Raw genomic sequence first — 24,244 nt, 5'->3', positions numbered from 1 at the left:
TGGCCTATATCCGTGCCGCACGGATCCCCGACCCCTCGATGCTCCCAGTAGTCCTATAAATAACCACAGGCCGTGAGTTCCAGTCACCGTACACTATACAGTACAATGTTAACAAGTCTTACCAGAAGCCAGAGCCGGCCGTGAGCAGACATTCAAAGTGAAATTGGAGGAGGAGGACACTGATTGCACACAGCAAAAACACCGCTGGTAAGGGCTGGGGATTCAGTACGGGTGTATAAACACCCCCGCCATTTTAAATGCAGACATCTGACATCATTAGATGTAACTAAATTAACGTACGTCTCATGTTCATAACTTCATAGCTGGGCCATGCAACCTGCCTCAGACTTCGCTGCTCTGGGATATAAGAAGTCGATCGTGATCAAGTATTTCTGTGAGATGACAAAAATGGAAAAGAGCAATTCTGCCCGCCCTTGACTGCATTTATTCCATAATTAAGTCATATCACCATTTATCATCACCAGCCGGGCTTTACTTTGAGCCTCTTACTTTAGCTTCTGGTTGATAATTCAGCATTAGCTTGTTCTCGATTCCCTTCTATCTGAGTCTCAAATGGTACAATCCAGACACCGAGTGGCATTAATGGCCTTCAGATCTACTGCTTTTCCAGCAATGGTGCAGCCTGGCTGCTGTCATAGCAACAGCGGCGGAGAACTCATTTAACTCTTGCTTGCATGTGGCTGACTACACACACACTCCCTCACTGTGGGAAACACCCGCAGATGCGTAAAAAAAAACAGGCGGTGACAAACACGTCTGCACTTCACTTTGCCGAAAGAACTCTCAACACTGATTCCGTGTAAGAGAGGCAGCCAGGCAAAAAACTTCTCAAAACCTGGCACCTGGCTGACTAGGCCAGAAACTAATGTGAAAATACAGAAAAATAATTATACAATCCAGAAGTGACAGTTGGGGGTTGATGGTCTACAAAGAATTCAGGTTTATTCCTTGGGAAATTAATGGATGTCGGCTTTGTTTCATGGACTGTACTCCTGCTTGAGTTTCATACACTCAAATGCACACACATCCAAGGTGTGCCATTTTGCATCTGACCCCTTCAAGTGGGCACAAAAGACCTCACGCCACTGTTCAAAGAAGAACACAGGTGGTTGTGCAATCACTGGAGTCAAGTGCAATGTTCTCCTAAGGGTTATCTATTGCTGGGCCCTCAGGTGGCCGTGGACACCGATCTGAGACCCACATTTTCTGGGTGCAGTGTGGGTAAGAGTAAGTGGTAGCTATGGTTAGGGTCTATTGGTTGTTCAGTCTCTTATATCAGCCGCTGTTCTCTGTGGTACAGCGGAGGTCTCATGTAGCACAGCTCCCTTTTGAACAGATTTCCTCCAAGTGTATCTATTGGGTGCAATGTCTTCCCAGTTTTTAGATGTAGAAGTTCTTCAGGCCAATTTGATGTTATCTTTCAATTGTTTCCTTTGCTCACCAGGAGCTTGCTGAACTTCCTTCAACTGGGGAGTAAAGGATTTGTCTGGGGATGACGTGAGTTAGGTATCCGGATGGCATGACATCAGAGTTGGTGTTGCTTTATCATGCTGTTGGCTGTTGGCTTCCTCCAGTATCCTGGTGTCTGTCCTTTCAGCTGATCCTCAAAATCATTTGCAAGCTCTTTGGTGGTATTGTTCCAGGGCCTTCAAGTGCCTACTATAGGTGGTCCACAATTCAACTCTGTACAGTAATGTAGGAAGGACAATTGCTCTATAGCTGAAAAGTTCCGTTTGGGCTTGTAGGTCATGGTCTTCAAAGAATCTTTTTCCTTGATCTTGCATAAGCTGTACTAGCATTAATCAGGCAGTGGTTGATCTCTTGAGTCAATGTCTGCTTTTGGGAAAAGACTGCTGTCAAAGTAGGGAAGTTGGTCTACATTTTCAAAGGTAAGATCATCAACTTTTATGGATGGCTAGATGATGGCTGATATAGGACCTGTGTATGTTCTATATTCAGAACAAGACCTAAGGTCCTATATGCCTTGGCAAAGACATTTAAGATGCATTGCAGGTTTTTATCCACATACTAAACCTCCATGATTGTGGTGATGCTGACCTTGTTCTTGCCCTTTACGATGATTGGCCATTGCTGAAGCAGATGGAGCTGGATCGAAGTGGCAGGACCAGGACACATTTATTTATATTCTGAGCCAAATTAAAAAGATCAAAACGTTAAGGCCGACACCGAAGGCCAAGCCAATGTTCAGCTCACTACATACCTCAGCACTGAATTGACTCTGCAGCTGTGGCCAGCAACCTTTGTCACTCGCTTCAGTGTGGAACTGGCTCAATGACTCTGGCTGCAGCCCTTGGGCTTCTGGACTTGCTGCAACACTAAGCTGGCTCCATGGATCTGGACTCACTTTCAGGAACTCTGTGGTTCATGTTCTGTGTGTTATTGTTTACTTTTTTATTGTTTGCATGACTTGTTATTTTTTATACATTGGGTGTCTTTGTTGTGAAGAGTTTTTAATAGGCTCTTTGGTTTCTTTGTTTTGTGTCTGTCTGCAAGAAGACGAATGTCAAGTTTGTATATAATATACATACTTTGATAATAAATGTATTTGAACCAGTTAAGGTTGAGAGCTTGCTGTCCATTGTATACTTAATTGGGATTCACTTTGGTGTGTCTCGGTCAATGAGGTAAAGGATGGAAAATAGGGTGGGTGTGGCCCTGTTTGAACCCTGCCTTCACAGTGAAGGCTTCTGATTCTGCGCCACTATTGCTGAGTACTGCAGCTGACATGCCAGCATACACACAAAGTACACTGCAGATGCTGTGGTCAAAGTTCCTCCAACTTGTACGTGATGCCATCATACAGTAGCCTCAGTACTCCTAATGGCTTCCTACATGCCTTGCTAGTATACCGGAGAGCTTGGCTGTCTACTGTATCACATGCCTTTGTCAACTCCGTGAAAGCCAAGTACAAGGGTTGTCTTTGCTCATGACATTTTTCCTGTAGTTGGTGTGCTGTGATACCTGTGGATGGACAGAAACCACACTGCGATTCAGGGAATACCTCAAGTAGTGAAAGGAGTCCGTTTACAAGGATACAAGTGTGCACTTTGCCTGTTGTTGACAAGAGAGAGATGCCTCTGTGTTTGCCACAGTTTGCCTAGTCCCTTTTCTTGAATATGGTCACTATCAGAGCATCCCTGAGCACTGAGGCAGTTGTTCCTTTTCCCAGACCTTCAAGAGCAGGGTGTGTATTTGGTGCAGGAATGCTGATACAATTACTTGATGATCTCTGCTGGAATCCTGTCAGGACCAGTGGTTTTGTGGCTTTTCAGGCTCCTATAAGACCATAAAATAGAGGAGCAGAAAAAGGCCATTCGGCCCATCGAGTCTGCTGTGCCGATCAATCATGGGCTAATCCAATTCTTCCAGTCATCCCCACTCCCCTGCCTTCTCCGCATACACTTAGATACCCTGGCTAATCTAGAACCTATCTATCTCTGCCTTAAATACACCCAATGACTTGACCTCCACAGCCGCTCTTGGCAACAAATTCACAGATTTACCACCATCTGACTAAAGTAATTTCTCTGCATCTCTGTTCTAAATGGATGTCCTTCAATACTGAAGTCGTGCCCTCTTGTCCAAGATTCACCTACCATGGGAAATAACTTTGCCATATCTAATCTGTTCGGGCCCTTTAACATTCAGAATGTTTCTATGAGATCCCCCCTCATTCTCCTGGACTCCAGGGAATACAGTCCAAGAGCTGCCAGATGTTCCTCATATGGTAACCCTTTCATTCCTGGAATCATTCTCGTGAATCTTCTCTGAACCCTCTCCAATGTCAGTATATCCTTTCTAAAATAAGGAGCCCAAAACTGCACACAATACTGCAAGTGTGGTCTCATAAGTGTCTTATAGAGCCTCAACATCACATCCCTGCTCTTATATTCTATACCTCTAGAAATGAATGCCAACATTGCATTCACCTTCTTCACCACCGACTCAACCTGGAGGTTAACCTTTAGGGTATCCTGCACAAGGACTCCCAAGCCCCTTTGCATCTCTGCATTTTGAACACTCTCTTCATCTAAATAATAATCTGCCCATTAAATTTCTTCCACCAAAGTGCATGACCATACACTTCACAACATTGTATTTCATTTGCCACTTCTTTGCCTATTCTCCTAAACTAAGTCTCTCTGCAGGCTCTCTGTTTCCTCAACACTACCTGCTCCTCCACCTATCTTTGTATCATGGGCAAATTTAGCCACAAGTTCATTAATACCGTAGTCTAAATCTTTGACATACATCTTAAAAATCAGCGGTCCCAACACTGATCCCTGTGAAATTCCACTGGTAATCAGCAGCCAGCTAGAATAGGATCCATTTATTCACACTGCCAATTTCTGCCAATCAGCCAGTGCTCCACCCATGCTAGTAACTTCCCTGTTATGCCACGGGCTCTTATCTTGTAAAGCAGCCTCATGTGCCTTGTCGAAGGCCTTCTGAAAGCCCAAGTACACCACATCTACAACATCTCCTTTGTCTACCCTGCTTGCAGTTTCCTCAGAAAATTGCAGGAGGTTTGTCAGGCAGGATTTTCCTTTCAGGAAGCCCTGGCCTATCTTGTATTGTGCCTCCAGGTACTCTGTAATCTCATCCCGAACTTTTGATTCCAACAACTTCCCAACTACTGATGTCAGGCTAACAGGTCTATAGTTTCCTTTCTGCTTCCTCCCAACCTTCTTAAATAGTGCTGTGACATTTGCAATTTTCCAGTCATCTGGTACAATGCCAGAATCTATCGATTCTTGAAAGATCATTGTTAATGCCTCCACAATCTCTCCAGCTACTTCCTTCAGAACCCAAGGCTGCATTCCATCAGGTCCAGGAGAATTATCCACCCTCAGACCATTAAGCTTCCTGAGCACCTTCTCAGTCATAATTTTCACTGCACATACTTCACTTCCCTGACACTCTTGAATGTCCGATATACTGCAGATGTCTTCCATTGTGAAGACGGATGCAAAATACACATTCAGTTCCTCTGTCATCTCTGTGTATCTCATTACAATATCTCCAGTGTCATTCTCTATTGGTCCTATATCTACCCTTGACTCTCTTTTACACTTTATGTACTTCAAAAAGCTTTTAGTATCTTCTTTGATATTAGTTGCCAGCTTCCATTCATAATTCATCTTTTCCTTCCTAATGACCTTCTTAGTTTCCTTCTGCAAGTTTTTAAAAGCTTCCCAATCCTCTGTCTTCCCACTAGCTTTGTTGATGGCATCATGGACCTCTTTCATACTGGGAGGTTCCCTCATGTCGTCTCTCACACGTGTCTGGAGGATTTGGTTAGTAACCCCTGGTTCAGCAGTGCTGTTGCAGTTAATAAGTTCTGTAAAGTGCTCACTCTATCAATTGCTGATATCCTTCCAATCCTTCAGCAAGTTCTTCCTGTCCTTTGGGTGCAAGGGGTGTAATCTGCAGTAACCTGGACTGTAGACTGCTTTAGTAGCACTGAGAAAACCTCTTGTGTGTCACCAGAGTCTGCCAGTCTCTGGATTTCGAAGGCTTTCTCAGTCCACCAAGAATTCCTTAGCTCCTGCTCCCTGCACTGAACATTTGCCTTGGTTCTGGAGTAAGTTTCTCTTTCGGCCTTATTACCAATATCATTCTGCCAGGTATAAAAGGCTTTTATTTCTTGGAATGGTGTGATGACAGAGATGTGGAGATAGAACAGCACAGGTACAGGTCCTTTTGATCTCAATATCTGTGCCAAACATGTTGCTGAATTAAACTAAATCTTTTCTGCCTGTACGTAATCTATATACCTCCACTCCATGCATATTCATGTATCTAACAGCCTCTTAAATGTCACTATCTTATCTGTTTCCACCACTGCCTCTAGCAGCCCATTCCAGGCCTATCACTCACAGTGTCAAAACCTTATCTGGCAGAATGACATCTCCTCGTTACCCCAGACATATGCACTCACCCCAACTTGCTGTCATCGTAAAAGGGATAGAGTTCCTCTTGTCCTCACCTACCACCCCATGAGCTTCCACATCCACCCACATTATTCTCCACAACTCCTACCACCTTCAACAAGATCATACCACTAATCTCATCTTTGCCTCCCACACTCTCATACACATTCCCCCTGTGAATCCATTGTCCATTGATATCTCCCTTCTGACAGAGATCCCTGCCAATTCACCTCCTCCCTTACCTCCATTCAGGACCCCAAACAGCCCTTCCAGGTAAGGCAACACTTCCTCTATGAATCTGTTGGGGTCATCTATTGTATCTGGTATTGCAGCCTCCTTTACATTGGTGAGACCTGATGTAAACTGGGGCCCGCTTTCTCGAGCACCTCCACTGCATCCACCAAAAGTGGTATTTCCTGGTGACCAACCATTTTAATTCCCTATCCCCAATCCCATCTGACATGTTGGTCCACAGCCACAATGAGGCCACTCTCAGGGTGGAAGAGCAAGTTCGCATATTCTATCTAGGTAGTTTCCAACCAGATGGCAAGAACATCAATTGCTCCTAACCATATTTTTTCCTTCCTCTTCCCTCATCTTCTATTCCCTATTTTGGCCTCTTACCTCTTCTCCACACTTCCTATCACCTCCCCCTGGTGTCCCTCCTTCTTCCCTTTCTGTCATGGTGCACTCTCCTCAGATTCCTTCTTCTGCATGCTTTTAGCTATCCCACCCACTCGACTTCACTTATCACTTTCTAACTAGTCTTCTTCCCCCCCCCCCCCCCACCTTTTTATTCAGCCATCTTCTTCCTTCCTTTTCGAGTCCTGAAGAAGGGCCATGGCCAAAATGTCAACTCTTTAATCATTTCCAGAGGTGCTGCATGACCTCCTGAGTTCTTTCAACATCTTTGTATGTTACACCTCAGTGGATCTATGGAATTTTCAACCCAAGATGGTTACAGGGGTTCAGTCACAGCGTACTCAAAGAGGAGATGAATAACTTTTTGGATATTAGAGAAATTGAGGGATACAGATGAGTGCACAGAACGTCAAGGAAAAGCATGAATGAGCTATCTCTTTTGTTATATTCTCAAGTTAAAAGTTCAACAAATAAAAAACCAGCTCAGATAAAAAGTATTGACACCAGGAATACTTTCTGACTTCATTTTCTGCTATGAATTTTCATTATGTTTGAATTATTAGTTGTAATATTTGGCTCAAGATGCTATTTGGTCCTACAGGGTGTGGCAGAATGTCATACACAGCAGTGGTGGTAAGTACATTCCACAGACATCAAGCAGCACAAGGTAGCACCTGGCTAATTAATCCAAGGTGGTGGGGGAGTCGAGTGAACGGATTAGGGTCAGGTACATATTCTTCTGGGATTGTAAAATAAAACTTTGCAGAACTTGGGAAATATAACTTTTAATTTCATGCAATTGCAGGAAGTAGGGATTAGAAGAGGTATTAAAATCCTTCCAATTTGCTCCATACCATCATTACTGATCTTCAAATCATCTTCAGCTTCACATCTGGTACCTCATACCTTTCATCCACTTAAAGTCCAAAAAACCTGGCTGATCTTGGTCTTGAGATCTGAGTGAATGGAAACTCACAGTTCCTTGGGAAAGGAAATTCTGAAGACACAGAGTTCTTCATGAAGAAATGCTTCCTTGTATCCAGCAAACCCCCGATTCAATCTTCAGGTTCTCTGATGATGCCATTCTTATTAGCCAGATCAACAACAATCACGAGGCGGAGCACATGCAAGAGGAATGGTGTCAGAACAATAAATAAGCCTATAATGTCAGCAAGACAAAAGAGCTGGTCATTCCATTTTCTCTCTTCTACATTATGGGAGAAGATATAGGAGGTTGAAAACCCAGACAACCAGACAAGAACAGCTTCTTCTTCACTACTATCTAACCCTTCAACCAATCACCTTTCTCACATCCCAACCCTGCATTGAATTATTAATTCTACCTCTTTTGTTATTGTGTCTTTATCTTTTCTGTTTGCACTACCTCAGCTTGCAGTACTATACATTCAGCTGCTTTGCATTCATCACTGTAGTTATTGCCATATCTACTCTACTCCTGGAGCTGAACAAAACAGCTTACCAGCCTAACAAAGAACCATCCATCGCAGCAGACCCCAAGAAATACTTTTCAAAAGGAAAATACAGACAGTCACTGTAGCATTACAAGTGCACAGATATAAAAATATTAGAAGAGAAGTAAGAAAGAATGAAAAATAAGTTATCTCAAACAGTCTAACGGGGGACGGGGGAGGGGGGGAGGTTATCACATCCCTGGCTATAGGTTCACCCATTATAGAGCCTAATGGCCAAGGGTAAGAATGACCTCATATTGTGCTCTTTGGAGCAGTGCAGTTGTCTTAGTCTACTACTAAAAGTGCTCCTCTGTTCATCCAAGGTGGCATGCAGATGGTGAGAAATGTCTAGGATTTTCTGTGGGGTCCTTTGTTCTACCACAACTCCAGGGTGTCCAGTTTGACTCCAGCCTCTCTAATCAGTTTATTGAGCCTGTTGGCATCACCCATGTTGATGCCATTGCCCTAGGGCACCACCAAATAGAAGATTTTACTGGTGACAATAGACTGGTAGAACATGTGAAGGAGAGCCTGCATGTGCCAAAGGACCTCAGTCTTCCCAGGAAGTCAAGGCTACTCTGGCTCTTCTTGTACAAACCTCAGTGTTGGTGCTCCACTCAAGTCTGTCATCCAGGTGCACCCCAGGTACTTGTAGGTACTCACCAGATCCAAGTCCTCACCATCAGTAGGAACAGGAAGCAGTGCTGGCTTAGTCTTCCTAAAGTGCATCACCATCTCCGTTGTCTTACTGATGTTGAGCTGCAGATGATTCAGCTTGCAACATTTGACAAAGTCCTCCATGAAGGCCTCCTTCCCTTTGTACACCCAACTGTTGCTGAGTCATCAGACAATTTCTGCTGAGAATGAGCCTTAAGTTTGTGTTGCTACCTGATTGAATGCCTTTTGTCAATCCAGAAATACAGGCTTTTCCCAACCTGTTTTCTGGTTACTTCTTCAAAAACACTTGTTTGGTAAACCAGCTTCTCTTTCAAACCACTATCACTCTGCTCAATTATATCAAACTTCACTGTCCCTTGTTACCACTTCCTTAATAATGGATTCGGGCATTTTCCTGAGAATTGATACCAGGCAAAGCCTTGCTTGTTCTTATTTTCTCATTGCCCCTCTTTCTTGAATAGTAATATTCTATTTGCCAGCTTGCTATCCACTGGACCCTTCCCCTGAATCTATGAAAATCTTGATTACACCAAATGCATACTCTCTCTCGTTTGGAATGTGAGGATGGGGACTACAAACTCCAAAGGTCTTAGCACTGAACACAAGAGATCTGCAGATGCTGGAAATCCAGAGCAACACAGAAAATGATGAAGAGGTCATGCAGCACCTATAGAGGGGAATATGCAGTGTTCTTCTCAGTCTGGGACCCTTCATCAGAACTGGAAGGGAATGACAAAGAAGCCAGAATAAGAAGTTGGAGGGAGGGGAAAGAGTACAAATTGGCAGCAGATAAGTGAAATCAGGTGTGCGGGGAAGGTGGGTTGATGGGGAAATGGTATAAAGTGAGAAGCTGGAAGGTGATAGGGAAAGCACTAATACTTTCCTTTTAATGATATTAATTACTTTCTCTTCATTGTCATTGGCCTCTTGGCTCCCACAATCTTCATTATGTTTATTGTGTAATCAACTGTGAAGAATAAAGTATTTCTTAAATGTCTCAACCATTTCCTTAATCCCCAGTATAATTTCCCCTGCCTTTCCTTTAAGGGACACACATTATTTGCTTTCTTTTCTTTTAAAATAGCACAACCTTTTCTTATTTCTTATGACTTTACTTTAATATTCAATTTTCTCATTGTTGATCTGTTTGATTCTAGATACTTAAGCCAGATTCTAATGTCTTTTCCAAGTTTACTATTCCCTGAGCAAACGTCCTTTCTTGAGCAGCCTGTTTTTGTTCACCTGATAATATTATCCTCTTTGAACAACAGCAAAATGAGCATTTTTCCTCAAGATTTGGATTCTGAGTCCAGAAGGGATGAACTTCAGCTAAATCATAAAGTCAACTGTTAATCATTGAGTGGAAGAAATTGTGATTTCTTAGTGGCAGGAACAGAGATTAGTAAATATTTGAGGTAAAAATATTGAGTGCATTGGGAAAAAATGGTTCTGATAAACTGTTCTGATAAAGGAATTATTTTTCCAGACTCAAGTCATCAGCTAAATCTTACAGAAGCATTCCGTAAGCAATGGGATAATTACAAATCAGAAATAAAGCAAAGCACTGGTCTGCAGATTAAGCTGTGAGAGGCTCTGGATGACTCTGGTCTTTCCTGTTTTGTACCTGTTACAATTTTCCCAGGTAAGTCACAAGTTTACTGATGTCAGCAACTAAGTGCTCTGATTACTTACTTCTTATGAAAGCTGACTTTCTCCGCCTTCTTATCTATCCAGATACAGCAGGGAACAAACCCTTTGAGCTGCACCACTCAGCAAACCCCGACTTAATCCGAGCCTAATCACGGGACACTTTACAAACTGGTACGTCTTTGGACTGTGGGAGGAAACCCATGTGGTTACAGGAAGAACGTACAAACTCCTTAAAGACAGCAGCAGGAACTGAACTGCATGGTCACCGGATACTGTGTTGTGCTAACCACTAAGCTACCGTGTCGTCCTTGCACACCCTGCTGACATCAAGATTGGGTACGTACCCATCTCTTATGAGCTATCTCTGAGGGATAGTTGTCATAGTCTGAAGCAGCTTCCCATCAAGCTGCTCTGCGTTTCCCTGTCTTACACATGTGGACACAGTCAGTCTTTTCAAAAGCAGATCAGGTTAATAGTAAACAGGATGATAACCAGTACAATTTAAGTCTCCAGCCTCTTCTGTGTCTTGGTGGCAGCTGTTGATCACCCTTCAGCAATCGTAGCTGAAGTTACAAACAAGAAAATCTGCAGATGCTGGAAATCCAAGCAACACACACAAAATGCTGGAGGAACTCAGCAGGCCAGGCGGTACCTATGGAAAAGAGTGCTGTCAACGTTTCAGGCCGAAACCCTTTGGCAGGACGCAGCCTGTGTACTGAAACACGATACACAACACAGTACTAAAGGAGTGCTGTAGTACTGAAGGGGTCCCCATGTATGTGGCACATTAGGCTCGATCCTCCTCTGCCTTCTCCTGATTCTGCACCGACATTCAAAGAAGACTAGTGGGGCTTCTCCTGGTGCTTAGACAGATTTTTGACTAAAGCTATTGTCTGGCCATTACCACACTCCCACTATTGGGATCATATCATCTCACCACACGTTCTAAGCAGCATCTGAATTTCTAAAACTTTTAATTGGTTGCAGTTTGCTCTGAACATCAAGAATTTGCAAAAACATACTTCAAAAACATCAGCTTGTCCTCTTTTTTTCCTGTAAGACAGATTTAGGAACTTCAACCAGCACCATATTTGCAAATACCTGGAGTTCTGGATCAGAACGTGGCATGTAGAAATCACCATGGACTCCTTAACTGTGTTCTTGCCTAGTTACTCAAAGTTCATCGTTAGCTCACGTGTATTCACGCCTGTCACTTAGAAACATGGGAAAGAGATTTATCCTGCAATGAGGCGGTATAGTAAAACTCCGTCAAATAATTCTGAAACCCCAGAATCACCAGGTAAAGTTTGACACATTCTCTTTCACTTGCTGGGCTCTGGTTCCTGCACTCCAGATGCATTCAAAGGGGTTCCAGTTCCCAGGCTTCCTTGCAGCTCACTGAGCCCAATTTCTTGCACTCTCCATCCATTCAAAGAGCTTCCAGTACCCGTGCTCCTTTCCAGCTCACAAAACTGGGGTTCTCACGTTCCCTCACCACTCACCAGGGCCCCAGTTCCATCATCCCTTCCAACCTGCTTGGGCCCTAGTTCCCAACACTCTCTTTTACCTAAATAGGACTCACTGTTGTGATATGCATTGTGATATGGTGTAGTGTCATATCTAAAAAAAGAAGGAATGAAAATTATGGCAGGGTGAATTAAATTTAAGTCTGGAAAATCTACAAATCTGGCACGACCAAAATCGCAAAACAACCAGATGATTGGAATTTTCTTGGGTTAGAGTAGACTGTATAGTTCCTCAAATAGCCACAATCATGGCTTATCTTTGCTAGATCCCCTTGATGATGAGCAAGTTGAATTCTCAAATACCCCACAAATTTTGTCTGAAATGGTAGGTGTGCAATCTCCAACAGTTAGGGAACAGTGACCACAAATCCTTAAATTTTAAGACAGTTTTAGTAAAGGGTAAATATGGATCTTTCAGTAGAGTATTAAATTGGAGAATGACAAATTATGAGAGCATTCAACAGGAACAAGAGAATTAATTATGAACAGCTGTCCTGGGCAAGTCCACATCTGACACATGGAGCATGTTTAAAGTCCAGCTGCACAGCATCAGACCAGGTATGTTCCAATCAGAAGGAAAGACAAGGATGGCAAGGTCAGAGAAACTTGGGTGTCGAGGGAGGTGATGAATTTAGTCAAGAAGAAAAAGCTGAGGAAGCTGGAATCAAAAGCAGCACTTGAGGATTAAAAATAAGCCAGTAAAGAACTTTAGAAGAGAATTAGGAAAGCCAGGAAGGGTCCACAATGAGTCCTTGGCAAGTAGAATTAAAGAGAATCCCAAGGAATTCTATAGATACATCAGAAGCAAGAAGATGACTAGGGAGAGGGTAGGGTCACTCAAAGGGGTGAACATTTGCTTGGATGCGATGAGAAGGATGTGGGTGAGGTCCGTAATGAGTATTTTTCATCAGTATTTACCAAGTAAAGCTTGGAGGACTGGGAGATTGGTGCTGAATGTATTGTTATGCAAGGACACTTTGAAGTAAAGGAGGAAGTAGTGCTGCTTCTCTTAAAGAGCATTAAGGTGGATAAGTCCCCAGTGCCTGATGGGATATACCTGAGGTTATTGAGAAAGGCAAGTAAAGAGATTGCTGGAGCCTTGAACAATATCTTTGCCTTATCTCTAGCCGCAGTTGCTGTCCAGGAGGACTGGCGAGCAGCTAATGTTCTATTGTTCAAGAAGGGAACCAAGGATAATCCTGTGAAACTATAGACTGGTGAATCACACATCAGTGGTAGGGAAGTTACTGGAGAGGATTCTTAAGGATAGGATTTAAGAACATTTGGAAAACCATGACCTAATTAGGGAGAGCCAGCATTGCTTTTTCAAATATTCAAGATTCAAAGTACATTTATTATTAAAGTCTGTTGGGGCAACAAAAAAAAGAGTGAAAACACAGGCTATACAATTATCTCAGTGTTCATTTTCTGCAGGCCACCCTGATTAGAAAATTACCCAAAAGTAGAAACAAAAAAGAACAACCAGAACTAGAACACATCATAAACCTGAGAGTCCAAATCTACAATCCTCATCAATTAAACCTTGTCCTTGCACCGACAGCATCGAGACAAGTTGTGTCTACTAACTGATCCAGTTTTTTGATGAGGGTAATTGACGAAGGAAGTTCTGTGGATGTTGTCTACTCAGCTTTTAGTAAAACACATGACTTACTAAAATCCATGTAGACAACATCCACAGCTGTTTGACCGTGGATGTTGCCTGCACAGGAGGTCCCTCGTGGGAGGCTCATCCAGATGCATGGGTTCGATATGGAATTAGCCATTTGGGTTCAGAACTGGCATGCCCTAGAAGATGGGTGGTCAAAGGAACTTATTCTAGCTGGAGGTCTGTGATTAGTGGTGTTCTGCAGGGATCTGTACTGGGACCTCAGCTGTTTGTGATGTATATAAATGACCTGGATGAAAATCTACTGTAGATGGGAGGGTTAGTGAGTTTGTAGAAGATACAAAGGTTGGTGGTGATAGTATACAGGACTGTAAAAAGTCTTAGGTACATTCAAACTATATAAATAGGGAGCTTAGATTTTTGCACAGTGCTGTAGTAACTTTATGTACTGCACTGTACGGCTGCCGTTTTTAAAAAAGATACACAAATTTCATGACATATCTGATTGATAAACCTGATTCTGATATGGGTCTCTATTGTGGACTGAGAGTGGGAAGGGGACAGGGAGAGGGGAATCGTGGTTGGGAAAATGGAAAGGGAGAGGGGAGGGAGCGGGAAGCACCAAAGAGACGTTCTGTAATGATCAATAAACCAATTATTTAGAATCAAAATACCTTGCCTGGTGGCTCAGTGCTGGGTGTGTTGTGCCACTACCAACCACTCCCCACCCCCTACCGGCTCTCCTTCTCTGCAGCCTGTCCCACTCCCATGGAGCTCCACCCCCACCATTCCCAAATCCTCTCCTCTACTCTACATTGACAAATACAGTACTGTGCAAAAGGCTCAGGCACCCTAGCTATATATTATTTATAAATATATATGTTCCTAAGACTTTTGCACAGTACTGTAGATGACTGGTGACTATAGATCAGTTACAGATATGGGTGGAAAAATGACAGATGGAATTTAACCGGACCAAATGTGAAGTGTTGCATCTTGGTAGGTCAAATGTGAAGAAACAGTACATTGTTAAGGGCAAGACCATTAAGAGTGTTGATGAGCAGAGGGAATTTAGGGTCCAAGTCCACAGCTCCCTGAAAGTGGCTACTCAGGTTGACAGGGTGGTTAAGAAGGCATATAACATGCTTCCCTTTATTAGTTGGGACATTCAGTTCAAGAACTGCATCGGGAATATTGTATACAGTTCTGTTCACCTCACTATAGGAAAGATGTTGAGGGTTTGGAGAGGGTAGAGAAGAGGTTTATCAGGATGCTGCCTGGTTTAGAGGACATGTGCTATCATGAGAGGCTGGACAAACTTAAGTTGTTTTCTCTGGAGCAGCAGAGACTAAGGGGAGATCTGATAAGATTCTGCGAGGCATAGATAGAGTAGACAGACAGTATATTTTTCCCAGGGTTGAAATGTCTAATACAAGAGGGCATGCATTGAAGGTGGGGGGAGGGGGGGTAGGATCAAGGGAGATGTGAGGGTTAAGTTTTTTATTAAGAGAGTGGTGGATGTTGGAATGCGCTGCCTGGTACGGTGCCAGGGGATTTTTAAGGGACATTGAGATAGGCACAGGAATGTGATGTAAATGGAAGGATATGCACTTTGTGTAGGCATGAGATTTGTATAGTTGGCCATTTGATTTTATTAATTTAATTGGTTTGGCACAACATTGTTGGCTGAAGGTCTTGTTCTGTGTTTTATGTTCTATGTTCTACTAGTCCTGTGCACGCCAAAACACGTTTAGCTTAGTACACAGAGACTTTCTGTAAATCAGCGTACTTTCATTTTCATTGTCTTCAATGCAACATTGAGTTTAGATATGTAAGATAATTGCAGTTGTGCCCTCTATTCTAATGGACAGGGTCAAAGCCAGTTTTACATCGAGTTAAGAGATCTATCAAATCATGACACTGATATATTCTTTAACTGTTTCAGGTTAGAAATCTTCACTGGAAGGCAGCATCAGGAGTTGATATGTCTGCAACTTGCAGAATCACAAAGGAAACATATCATTAGAGTCTTATCATTCAGAAAAGCTGAAAGAGGAGGAGCAGAATGCATGACCTGAGTTTGAAGGCCAAATTCAAGTGTAATCGAAATTAATGGTAAATCATTATACATAACAAGCTGGTAATGTTACTGGACAGGTAATTCAGAGGCTGTGACAACTGAGGAATTGAAATTCAGCTATCAGCCAACTGAAATTAGTGATTGTTGTAAAAGCCATTTGAGTTAATGTTCATCCAGGTAGCTAAGTTCACTCTGCCTACCTGTGATGGACAGACACAACTCATTCTAAGCCCTATTCCTGAAAATGGAACAGGTTGTCCAAGCTGATCCTCTAGTGTAGTACTGGGACCGTGCTGTACTGTTGGAGTACTGACTCTCCAATGGGAAATTGAACCAATGTCCCATGTATTGAGTATAAGAGATTCCACAGCACGATGTCACAATGGAGTAGAGATGTGAGGAGTATGTTACTGGCTCCTCTTCCAAAGTCTGCAACTCAGTGTCTGTTGAGCCTGCTGCATGCAGACTGGAATCGGTGTTCCCCGGATTACAATGTCTACTTCACTTGCTGTTAAATATTTGGGCTTTCTGAGGTTCTGAACAAGAGTAACAAAGGACAAAACGCTCTTTGGAGATTTGTTCTATCTTTGTACCTTGAGCTTTTCTAGACACTGAATGAAGCCACACTCCATTAAACGACTCCCTTCATCTATGTGAATAACTGCAGATTTCATTGCTGACAAGGCCAGTTAAATATAAGCAAGTCTCAACAGACTACCTTACAGCTGTAACCAACACCTCAGCTCAACCTGCCAGCAATTAGTCTCCAAAATGTGGCAGGAAATGTGTGTTCTAAAGTTTTATCTTGCCCTTTTCTATTAAGTTACTCTTAAAACCCAACTAAATTGTTTAAAACTCTGCAATAACATTCCCAGCTCAGTGGTGTAGAAGAAGTTGTCAATATGATAACAAGTGAATAGTTAAGTTCTCTCAGTCTGTGTACATGTATGACATTAGATCAATACCAGAGCTGCAGCACAGGCCACTCAATATTTGACCCACATGATCTTCTCTTACTTCCTCAGCAGCACATCCATTGCTTGCATCTACCAGATTGTGCACTGTGTCATTTTCTTTAACAAACACCCTTTAATTAAAGGTGAACTTTTGATACCAATCACTTTTTTGTGATCTGGATACTGCTGGCAAGCCCAGCATTTATTGCCAGTCTCTGTATGGGGGGGGGGGGGGGGTTGAGACTCCTTGCCCCTCTAGTGAAGGTACTCCCACAGTCCTGCTGGAGAATGGGATGTCTTAGAGGCTAGACCCAGTGAGAATCAGAAGCAGGTTTATTAATAATGACATAATTCATGAAATTTCTTGTTTTGCGGCAGCAGTACGATTCGATATATTTACAAATTACTATGTTTCAATAAGAAATACAGTATATCAAAAAGTAGTGCAAAGAGAGAGCAAAAAGTAGTATTCATGGTCTGTTCAGAAATCTGATAATGGAGGAGAAGAAACTGTTCCTAAAATATTGAGTGTGTGTCTTCAGGCTCCTGCAGCTCTTCTCTGGTGGTAGCAACGAGAAGAGGGCGTGTTTTGGCTGGTGAGCGTCCAGAATGTTGAGCACTGCCTTTCGAAGGTGTCCTTGTGGGCGTGGAGGCTGGTGCCCGCAATGGAGCTGGCTTGAGTTTGATGAAAGGCTGGTAATCTGGGCTACTTCGTGGAGAGAAAGCTGCTCTGTGGTGTTCTCAAATCTCTGCTGCCTTCACCTTCTTGGTGGCTGAGATTGAGGAGCACTGCATTCTGCGATGTGACTCACTGCAGCACACTGTTCACTGGTGGTGGAGAGAGTGGGGCGGTGATGAGGTTGCTGGTGCTCTCTCCTGGATGGTGAACCAAAAACAAACATTGGTGCAAACACTCAGCATGTCAGGTAGCAGCCGTGGAAAGGGAAATGGTGAAAGACCCTTCACCAGTGGTGTTGAGCCTGTCAACAAGTATGGCTCGTAGGCTTGAGGGCAATGTTTTGTTGAAAGGAAGAGCAACGTTACTGGTTGGTGATTACTGCTCCACTGCCCTCAATATTCATGTTCCTGCTTCTTCAGCTGAATGTTCAGAGATTACAGTTCTCTTTCTCACTGGGACTACCTATTAAATTATTAAGAATGGGGATGCTGATTGTTTCAGGAGTGGAGAGGGGTGCAGATGCATCTGTAAGGTGGTGATCCAGAGAGGGGGTGGCTGGGGAAGGAAGAGATTCCAGTTTCTGCTGTTTCATGACTATGTTCAACATTAATCACATTAATTTACTACTTGCATACTTCACATACATATTAATTAAATACCATTCTGTAACACACCTGCATGTCTACAATTATATGATCCTGCTATGGGAGTTAAGTGTGGTGGTCATGATAGCCATGTTTGGAACCCATCGGCTTGGAATAATGTTATACAAACATAACACCATGACAACCAGGCAATTTATATCCAGTTCATCGCGTAAATTGGGAATAAAAGCAATAATAATAGTAATCAGGCAACTATCATATTGCAATAATCCATCTAAGATCATTAATGTCTTGGATGTCAAGAATGGCAGGAAATTTGCCCTCCCTGGCCAGTTTTGGAAATATTGCAGCCGCTGAAATGATTGTAGACTCTAAGCAAATCAAACAAGCAGCTCAAACCACGACCAGACCAGCTGCTGCCAGATTGTTCACAAATAAACAAAAAAGACATGTTTGATATACCTGCACTGCACTGGGCCATCCACCATGAGTGAGGATTGCCAGAGAAGGCTTCAGATATTGGATCTGGCCACTATCAGGGTGCTTGAAGAATTAGGACCAACAATTTCTGTTCTGGTTCCTCCATCTTAAGAGTCTGACGAAGAATCTTTGCCCTAAAATCTTAACTATCTTTCCCTCTCATCAGATGCTGCCTGACCTCCTGTATTTCCAATATTTTCTGGTTTTACTTAATATTTCCGGCATCTATGTTTTATTTTATTTACATTTTTTGCACAACTTGACCATTTGCTATATCTCCACCTTTTCTCTCTCAAGGGCCACCCAGATTATGAGGAGGGTGCCTTCATTATACTCTGCTGGAGCTGCAACCAACCTTCTTCCCAGATAATCCCTCAGGTTTGAGGGTCACCTCCTTTCCCTTCAGCTCTTACCAATGTGAGCCCCACAGCCTCCTGATCCACCATACAGCTGGAGACACTTTACATCAGTGTGATGGATAAGGTAATTTTCTGAACACAAAGGATTATGGGATTTCAGACAGACATTATCATCTGATGTGATGTTTTACACATGGCACAGTTGCACATCTAGAAATAGATAGAAGCCCACTATGTGTCACAAGGCAATAGAGAGACAAAAATTATCAAAATCCCAGTGTGTAGCTTTTCATAGTGATACAAGAGACTGCTGAAATCTAGAGCAAATGAATTGCTAGCTGAGGCAGCACTTGATATTGGGAACTGACCCAAAGCATCAACCAACCTTTTGCCTTTCTCTCAGCTTGTTTATCTTGTCCACCTGAGACAGTGCAGAAATAGGCCTTTCAGCCCACCATGTCTATGCTGTACATACTGTACTTACATTAATGCCATTTACCTGCACTTGAATCATAGCCTTCCACGCCTTGGTGATTCAATTGCTTGTCCAGATGCATTATTTGCCAATCTCTGCCTCCATCCCTACTCGGGCACTTTGTCACATATTGAAGATATGCTCAGGGTGAAAACATTCCTCCACAGATCTCCTCTAGCCCTCCTACTCCTCACTATAAAATATGCTGCTTGATTTTAGGCATCTCCATTATGAGAAAAGTTTCCTAATATCCTCACTATCCAGATAGCAAAGTTCACCACCACAACTTAGCTGCTTTCAAATTTGGTCATACCTCAGTGATGTCATTGTACTCCACAATCAACATAACTGTGTCAGGTTATTTCTTGCTTCAACAGTTTAAGGTGCTCGTCTTCTTCAAGCAGGCTTTAATCATACTGGTGCAGAAGAAGAGTGTGTAACCTACCTACCTCAATGACTTTTGTCCAGTAGCACTTACATCCACTGTGATGACACACTTTGAGGGGTTGTTCATGAAGCATATCAACTCCTGCTTGAGGATTAACTTGGATCTGCTCCAATTTGCCTGCTATCACAACAGGTCGACAGAAAGTGCCATTTTATTGGCTTTTCACTCAGCTCTGGAACATATGGACAGCAAAGAAGCATATATCAAGATGCTCTCATTGACTACATTATCATCATCTCAAAACTAAACAATAAACTCCAAGATCTTGGCCTCGATACCTCCTTGGGCAACTGGATCCTCGATTTCTTCACTTGAAATCCCAGCCAGTTCAGATTGGCAACAACATCTGCATGTCAGCACAGTTGCACCACAAGGCTGTGGAGTCAGCCCCCTGAATCATTGCTTTATCCCAATTACTTCAGGCAAAGTACAGCTCTGATGTCATATTTAAGTTTGTCAATGACACAACTGTTGTTAGCCGATCACAGTTGATAACAAATTAGCATATAGGAGGGAGACTGAAAACTTGGCTCACAACAACAACCTCTCACTCAACATCAGCAAAACCAAAGAGCTGATTGTGGACTGCAGAAGGAGGAAACTGGGGTCTATGAACCAGTCCTCACCCAGGAATTAGAGGTGAAAAAGTTAGTAACTTTAAATTCCTTGGCATTATCATTTCAGAGGATCTGTCCTGGAGCCAACACATAGGTGCCATTACAAAGAAGGCATGGCATTGACACTGCTTTCTTCAAAGTTTGTGCAGATTTATCATGTCATCTCAAACTTTGACAAACACAGATGCCTTGTGCAGGAAGGCACAGAGTTGACTGTACTTCCTTAGAAGGTTGGCGTCATTCAATGTCTGCAGTGAGATGCTGAAGATGTTCTATAGGTCAGTTGTTGAGAGCGCCCTCTTCTTTGTGGTGGCGTGTTGGGGAGGAAGCATTAAGAAGAAGGACGCCTCACGTCTTAATAAGCTGATAAGGAAGGCGGGCTCTGTCGTGGGCAAAGTACTGGAGAGTTTAACATCGGTAGCTGAGCGAAGGGCGCTGAGTAGGCTACGGTCAATTATGGAAAACCCTGAACATCCTCTACATAGCACCATCCAGAGACAGAGAAGCAGTTTCAGCGACAGGTTACTGTCGATGCAATGCTCCTCAGACAGGATGAAGAGGTCAATACTCCCCAATGCCATTAGGCTTTACAATTCAACTGCCAGGACTTAAGAACTTTTTTTTAAAGCTATTATTAATGCTTTTTGAGTTAGTGATTTTAGATGCATATCATATTATTACTGAGTTAAGTATTGTATGTAATGAGTTTTTGCTACAACAAGTGTATGGGACATTGGAAAAAATGTTGAATTTCCCCATGGGGATGAATAAAGTATCTATCTATCTATCTATCTATCTATCTATCTATCTATAGATGCAGTGGAGACTATCCTGACTGGTTGCATCACGGCTTGGTATGGAAACACCAACCCATGAAGAGCACCAGCACGAGAAAGCAGCTTCCATCATCAAGAATACCCTCCCTCTCTTCTCACTTGTGCCATTTGAAAAGAAGTACAGGAACCTTGGGGCCCACACCACCAGGTTCAGGAACAGTTATTGCCCTTCAACCATCAGGCTCCTGAACCAGCATGGATAGCTTTACTCACCTCAACGGTGAACTATTCCACAACCTATGGACTCACTTTCAAGAACTCTTCACCACACGTTCTCAGTATAATTAATTAATTAATTAATTTAAAAAAAAATTTCGGCTCAAGCTGGTAAAAGCTGAGGTACTGTCATAGCCAAGCATGCTCATCTCTCAAATGCTAGGAACTTTCAGACTATTCTAGTGGTGTTTAGTATTGTAGCCTTCTGGAGATTTACTGTGTAGCCCTAATGTTTAATGCTACTGTGTAGTGACTTTGGGCTGACACCAGCTGTAGATATTCCTATTGGGACAATATATACCCTGTTCATGTTCCATAGTCTTTCAATTTCCTCTTTTAATTCAGCATATTTCTGGTGCTTTTCACTTACTGATTTCTGTATGTTTGGAATGGCTATATCTATTAAGTACATTGTTCTTGTACGCTTGTTCTGTAATATTATTTGGATGGTTATTACAGATTGTCCTATCTGTAATAATGGATCAGTTGTAATATAATTTGTAGGACTCTGACTCTAAAGCTGGATCAGGCTTGTACTTATAGTAAGGTATGTTGCCTTTTATGAGTTAATATTTCAAAGCAAGATTTTGGTGAATGATTTGCCACTTGATTGTACCTGTGTAAGTAATCAGATTGAGTTAAACTGCTGCAGGATCCCGTACTGTGTGTATTGTTTCTGGTTTCTCTGGTATTTTCGGCATTTATCATCTTAAATTTGATGGACTTTTAGTATATATTTTGATCACTTTTTGTGTTAACCATCTGGTCTTGTATTGCCACAAGGTTTCTGTGAAAATATCTCCAACTCTGAGCCAGACGTTCCACTCCTCCTGGTCAGCACCTAGTCTGATCAAATTGTGCGGATGTCTTCTCTGGAGGGTCATGCTCTTCCATTGGTTAATTTTTTCTCTATAATGATAATGGCATCAATTTTCTGGGTTGTGCTTTCATTTAAGTTTTGTGCTGTATACTTATCAGAATTGCATACACTTCTGTGGAGTGTAGAATCCTGCTTTTGTTGTTGAAAAATATCCTTAGAAGTTTTATCTGTCTGAAAAGTATCTGACAATATTTATTATGTCTGTTATTCCTCTTCCCACTTCCGTCCTAGGTAGTGTTAATCTAAGTGTGTTCGAGTGTACACAGTGTTTTCTGAAATTAGTCATTTCAGTTCTTATTTTTCTTTGTAAATTTTCCAGATTGATTTCAGACCAAGATATTATGCCAAGAGAATATGTCAATATAGGTATAGCAAAAGAATTTATTGCCTTTTTTTCACTATTGAGCTCTGGCAGATTATCTTAAGCCTTGAAGTAAATTCTGTTGAAAGTTTTTTCTTTATCGCACTATGATCTATTTTCTTTGCTTGTTGATATCCCAGATACTTATTTGTTTCACATTCATCTATCAGTTGCATTGTATCCTATTGCTCTGTTTTCTATTCTACTAGCTCTATTGCACTTTTCTTTATGTTTAATGTTCTGCACTTATCTAGTCCAAAGTTCGTGGTTATATTCTGTATTTCAAAAATAGTTCTATTTGAATTAATTGCTTTTCTAATGAAGGAGCATATAATTTCATATCATCCATATATAGAAGGTGCATCAAGGTATAATTTGTTTGGTTGTCTCTGAATTGATATTCTATTTTTGTCTGATACAGTAAATAAGAGTGCATGTTTAAAGCTAGGCAAAACCGTCATGTGCTTGAAGAGTCACCTTACAAAATGCCTTGGTTTATTTTGTTAATGGTGTTCATTCTTATTTGGTTGTCAATAGATAGAGTGATTATAGTATGCCTGTACTTCATCAGATGTTGTAGGAATTTCACAAGTATTGCGTGTAGTTTATATATATATATATATAAAGAGATTCTATTAACCATGGCTGTGGTCAGGGCTGGACTTTAGGCAGGGCTAGGCTGGGCTGCAGCCCAAGAGCCAGAGCTGCAGAGGGGCCCAAAATAGGCAGCTATCATCATGGCGGACAAAAAAATATATGTGAGTGGAGCACAAAAGAAAAAAGAAACAAGAAAAAGAGGACTGTGAGAAAGAAGCATTAAAAAAGACACTAAATTGACAGAATTTTTTAAACCTGTTCTCGATGATACAGCAGTACCATCGCTCTTGTCACAGTCTGAAACCGGTGGACAAATGGAGCCTTGTCCAACAGTTAGCGCCAGCGCCAGCGTTCACACAGGACCACCGTCCTTGCCACAGTCAGCAGCTAATGTTGAAGAGGCAGAGAGCATGACTTTGGGATTCCCGACCACAGAGGCCTCCGAACAACCAAGTTGGGCTGCCATTAATGTTAATGTCACCACTACTGAGGATTCTTACGGCACTGATTCTGCTCGCTGGGGAAAGGAAACATTAGATGATTCAGTCCGAGCATACTGGGCTAAGAAAGGGCCGGAATCCTGCCAGAATAAGGATGTGGATATCAAAGCTTCAGAACGAGTATACAACCAGCAGAGACGTTCTTTCTCCAAATTTCACTTCAAACGCAGGCTCGTAAAAGGTGAGTACATATCAAGGCAATTGCTCCTCCCACCGGCTATGTGTTTTGCCGCATCTTCAGTGATGGTAACTGTCAGTCCATCTTCAGAACTGGCTTTAGCGACTGGAAACATACTGCTGAGCGCATAGGAGAGCATGAAGACAACAAACACCACAGGAAAAAACTTGCAGGTCATCTTCCCAAATGTAAGCATTGCTTTGAGGCTTTACCTGACTCTCCCTGTCACAAATGCAAGTGGTGAGCGATCTTTGTCCTAGCTCAGGCTAGTGAAGAATAGGCTCAGACCTACAATGGGACAGGACAGACAAAATCATCTTACTCTGATCTCACTTGAAAGTGATCTTGTTTGGGAACTGGATTTTAGTGATCTGATTAAGGACTTTGCTGCAAAGAAATCCAGAAGA

The 24,244-nt window shown here is 42.4% G+C and overlaps 1 protein-coding gene and 1 long non-coding RNA gene across 13 annotated transcripts in view; one reads left to right on the top strand and one right to left on the bottom strand.

Annotated features, from left to right (window-relative positions):
- Positions 1 to 24,244, bottom strand: part of LOC140734540 (muscleblind-like protein 3) — a 255,389-nt gene that overhangs the window by 178,571 nt on the left and 52,574 nt on the right. For 2 of the 12 annotated variants that reach the window (XM_073058647.1, XM_073058657.1), the window contains exon 1: positions 123 to 501. The exons of 1 other annotated variant lie outside the window; for it this stretch is intronic. Coding sequence is in view for 1 of the 11 variants with exons in the window: in XM_073058659.1 (XP_072914760.1) it covers positions 123 to 152 (30 nt within the window). In the remaining 10 variants the exon portion in view is untranslated. 9 more of the 12 variants (XM_073058658.1, XM_073058660.1, XM_073058654.1 and 6 more) reach the window with 7 other exon arrangements.
- On the top strand, positions 127 to 10,624 carry LOC140734542 (uncharacterized). Its single transcript, XR_012100558.1, has 3 exons — positions 127 to 207; positions 10,254 to 10,409; positions 10,502 to 10,624. It is a non-coding gene; the product is annotated as an uncharacterized lncRNA (long non-coding RNA).

This window comes from Hemitrygon akajei, chromosome 10 (genome assembly GCF_048418815.1).
Source record: "Hemitrygon akajei chromosome 10, sHemAka1.3, whole genome shotgun sequence".
Taxonomy (NCBI): domain Eukaryota; kingdom Metazoa; phylum Chordata; class Chondrichthyes; order Myliobatiformes; family Dasyatidae; genus Hemitrygon; species Hemitrygon akajei.
The sequence above is the reverse complement of the archived record's forward strand: the minus strand, read 5'-3'. Positions and strand labels throughout refer to the sequence as shown.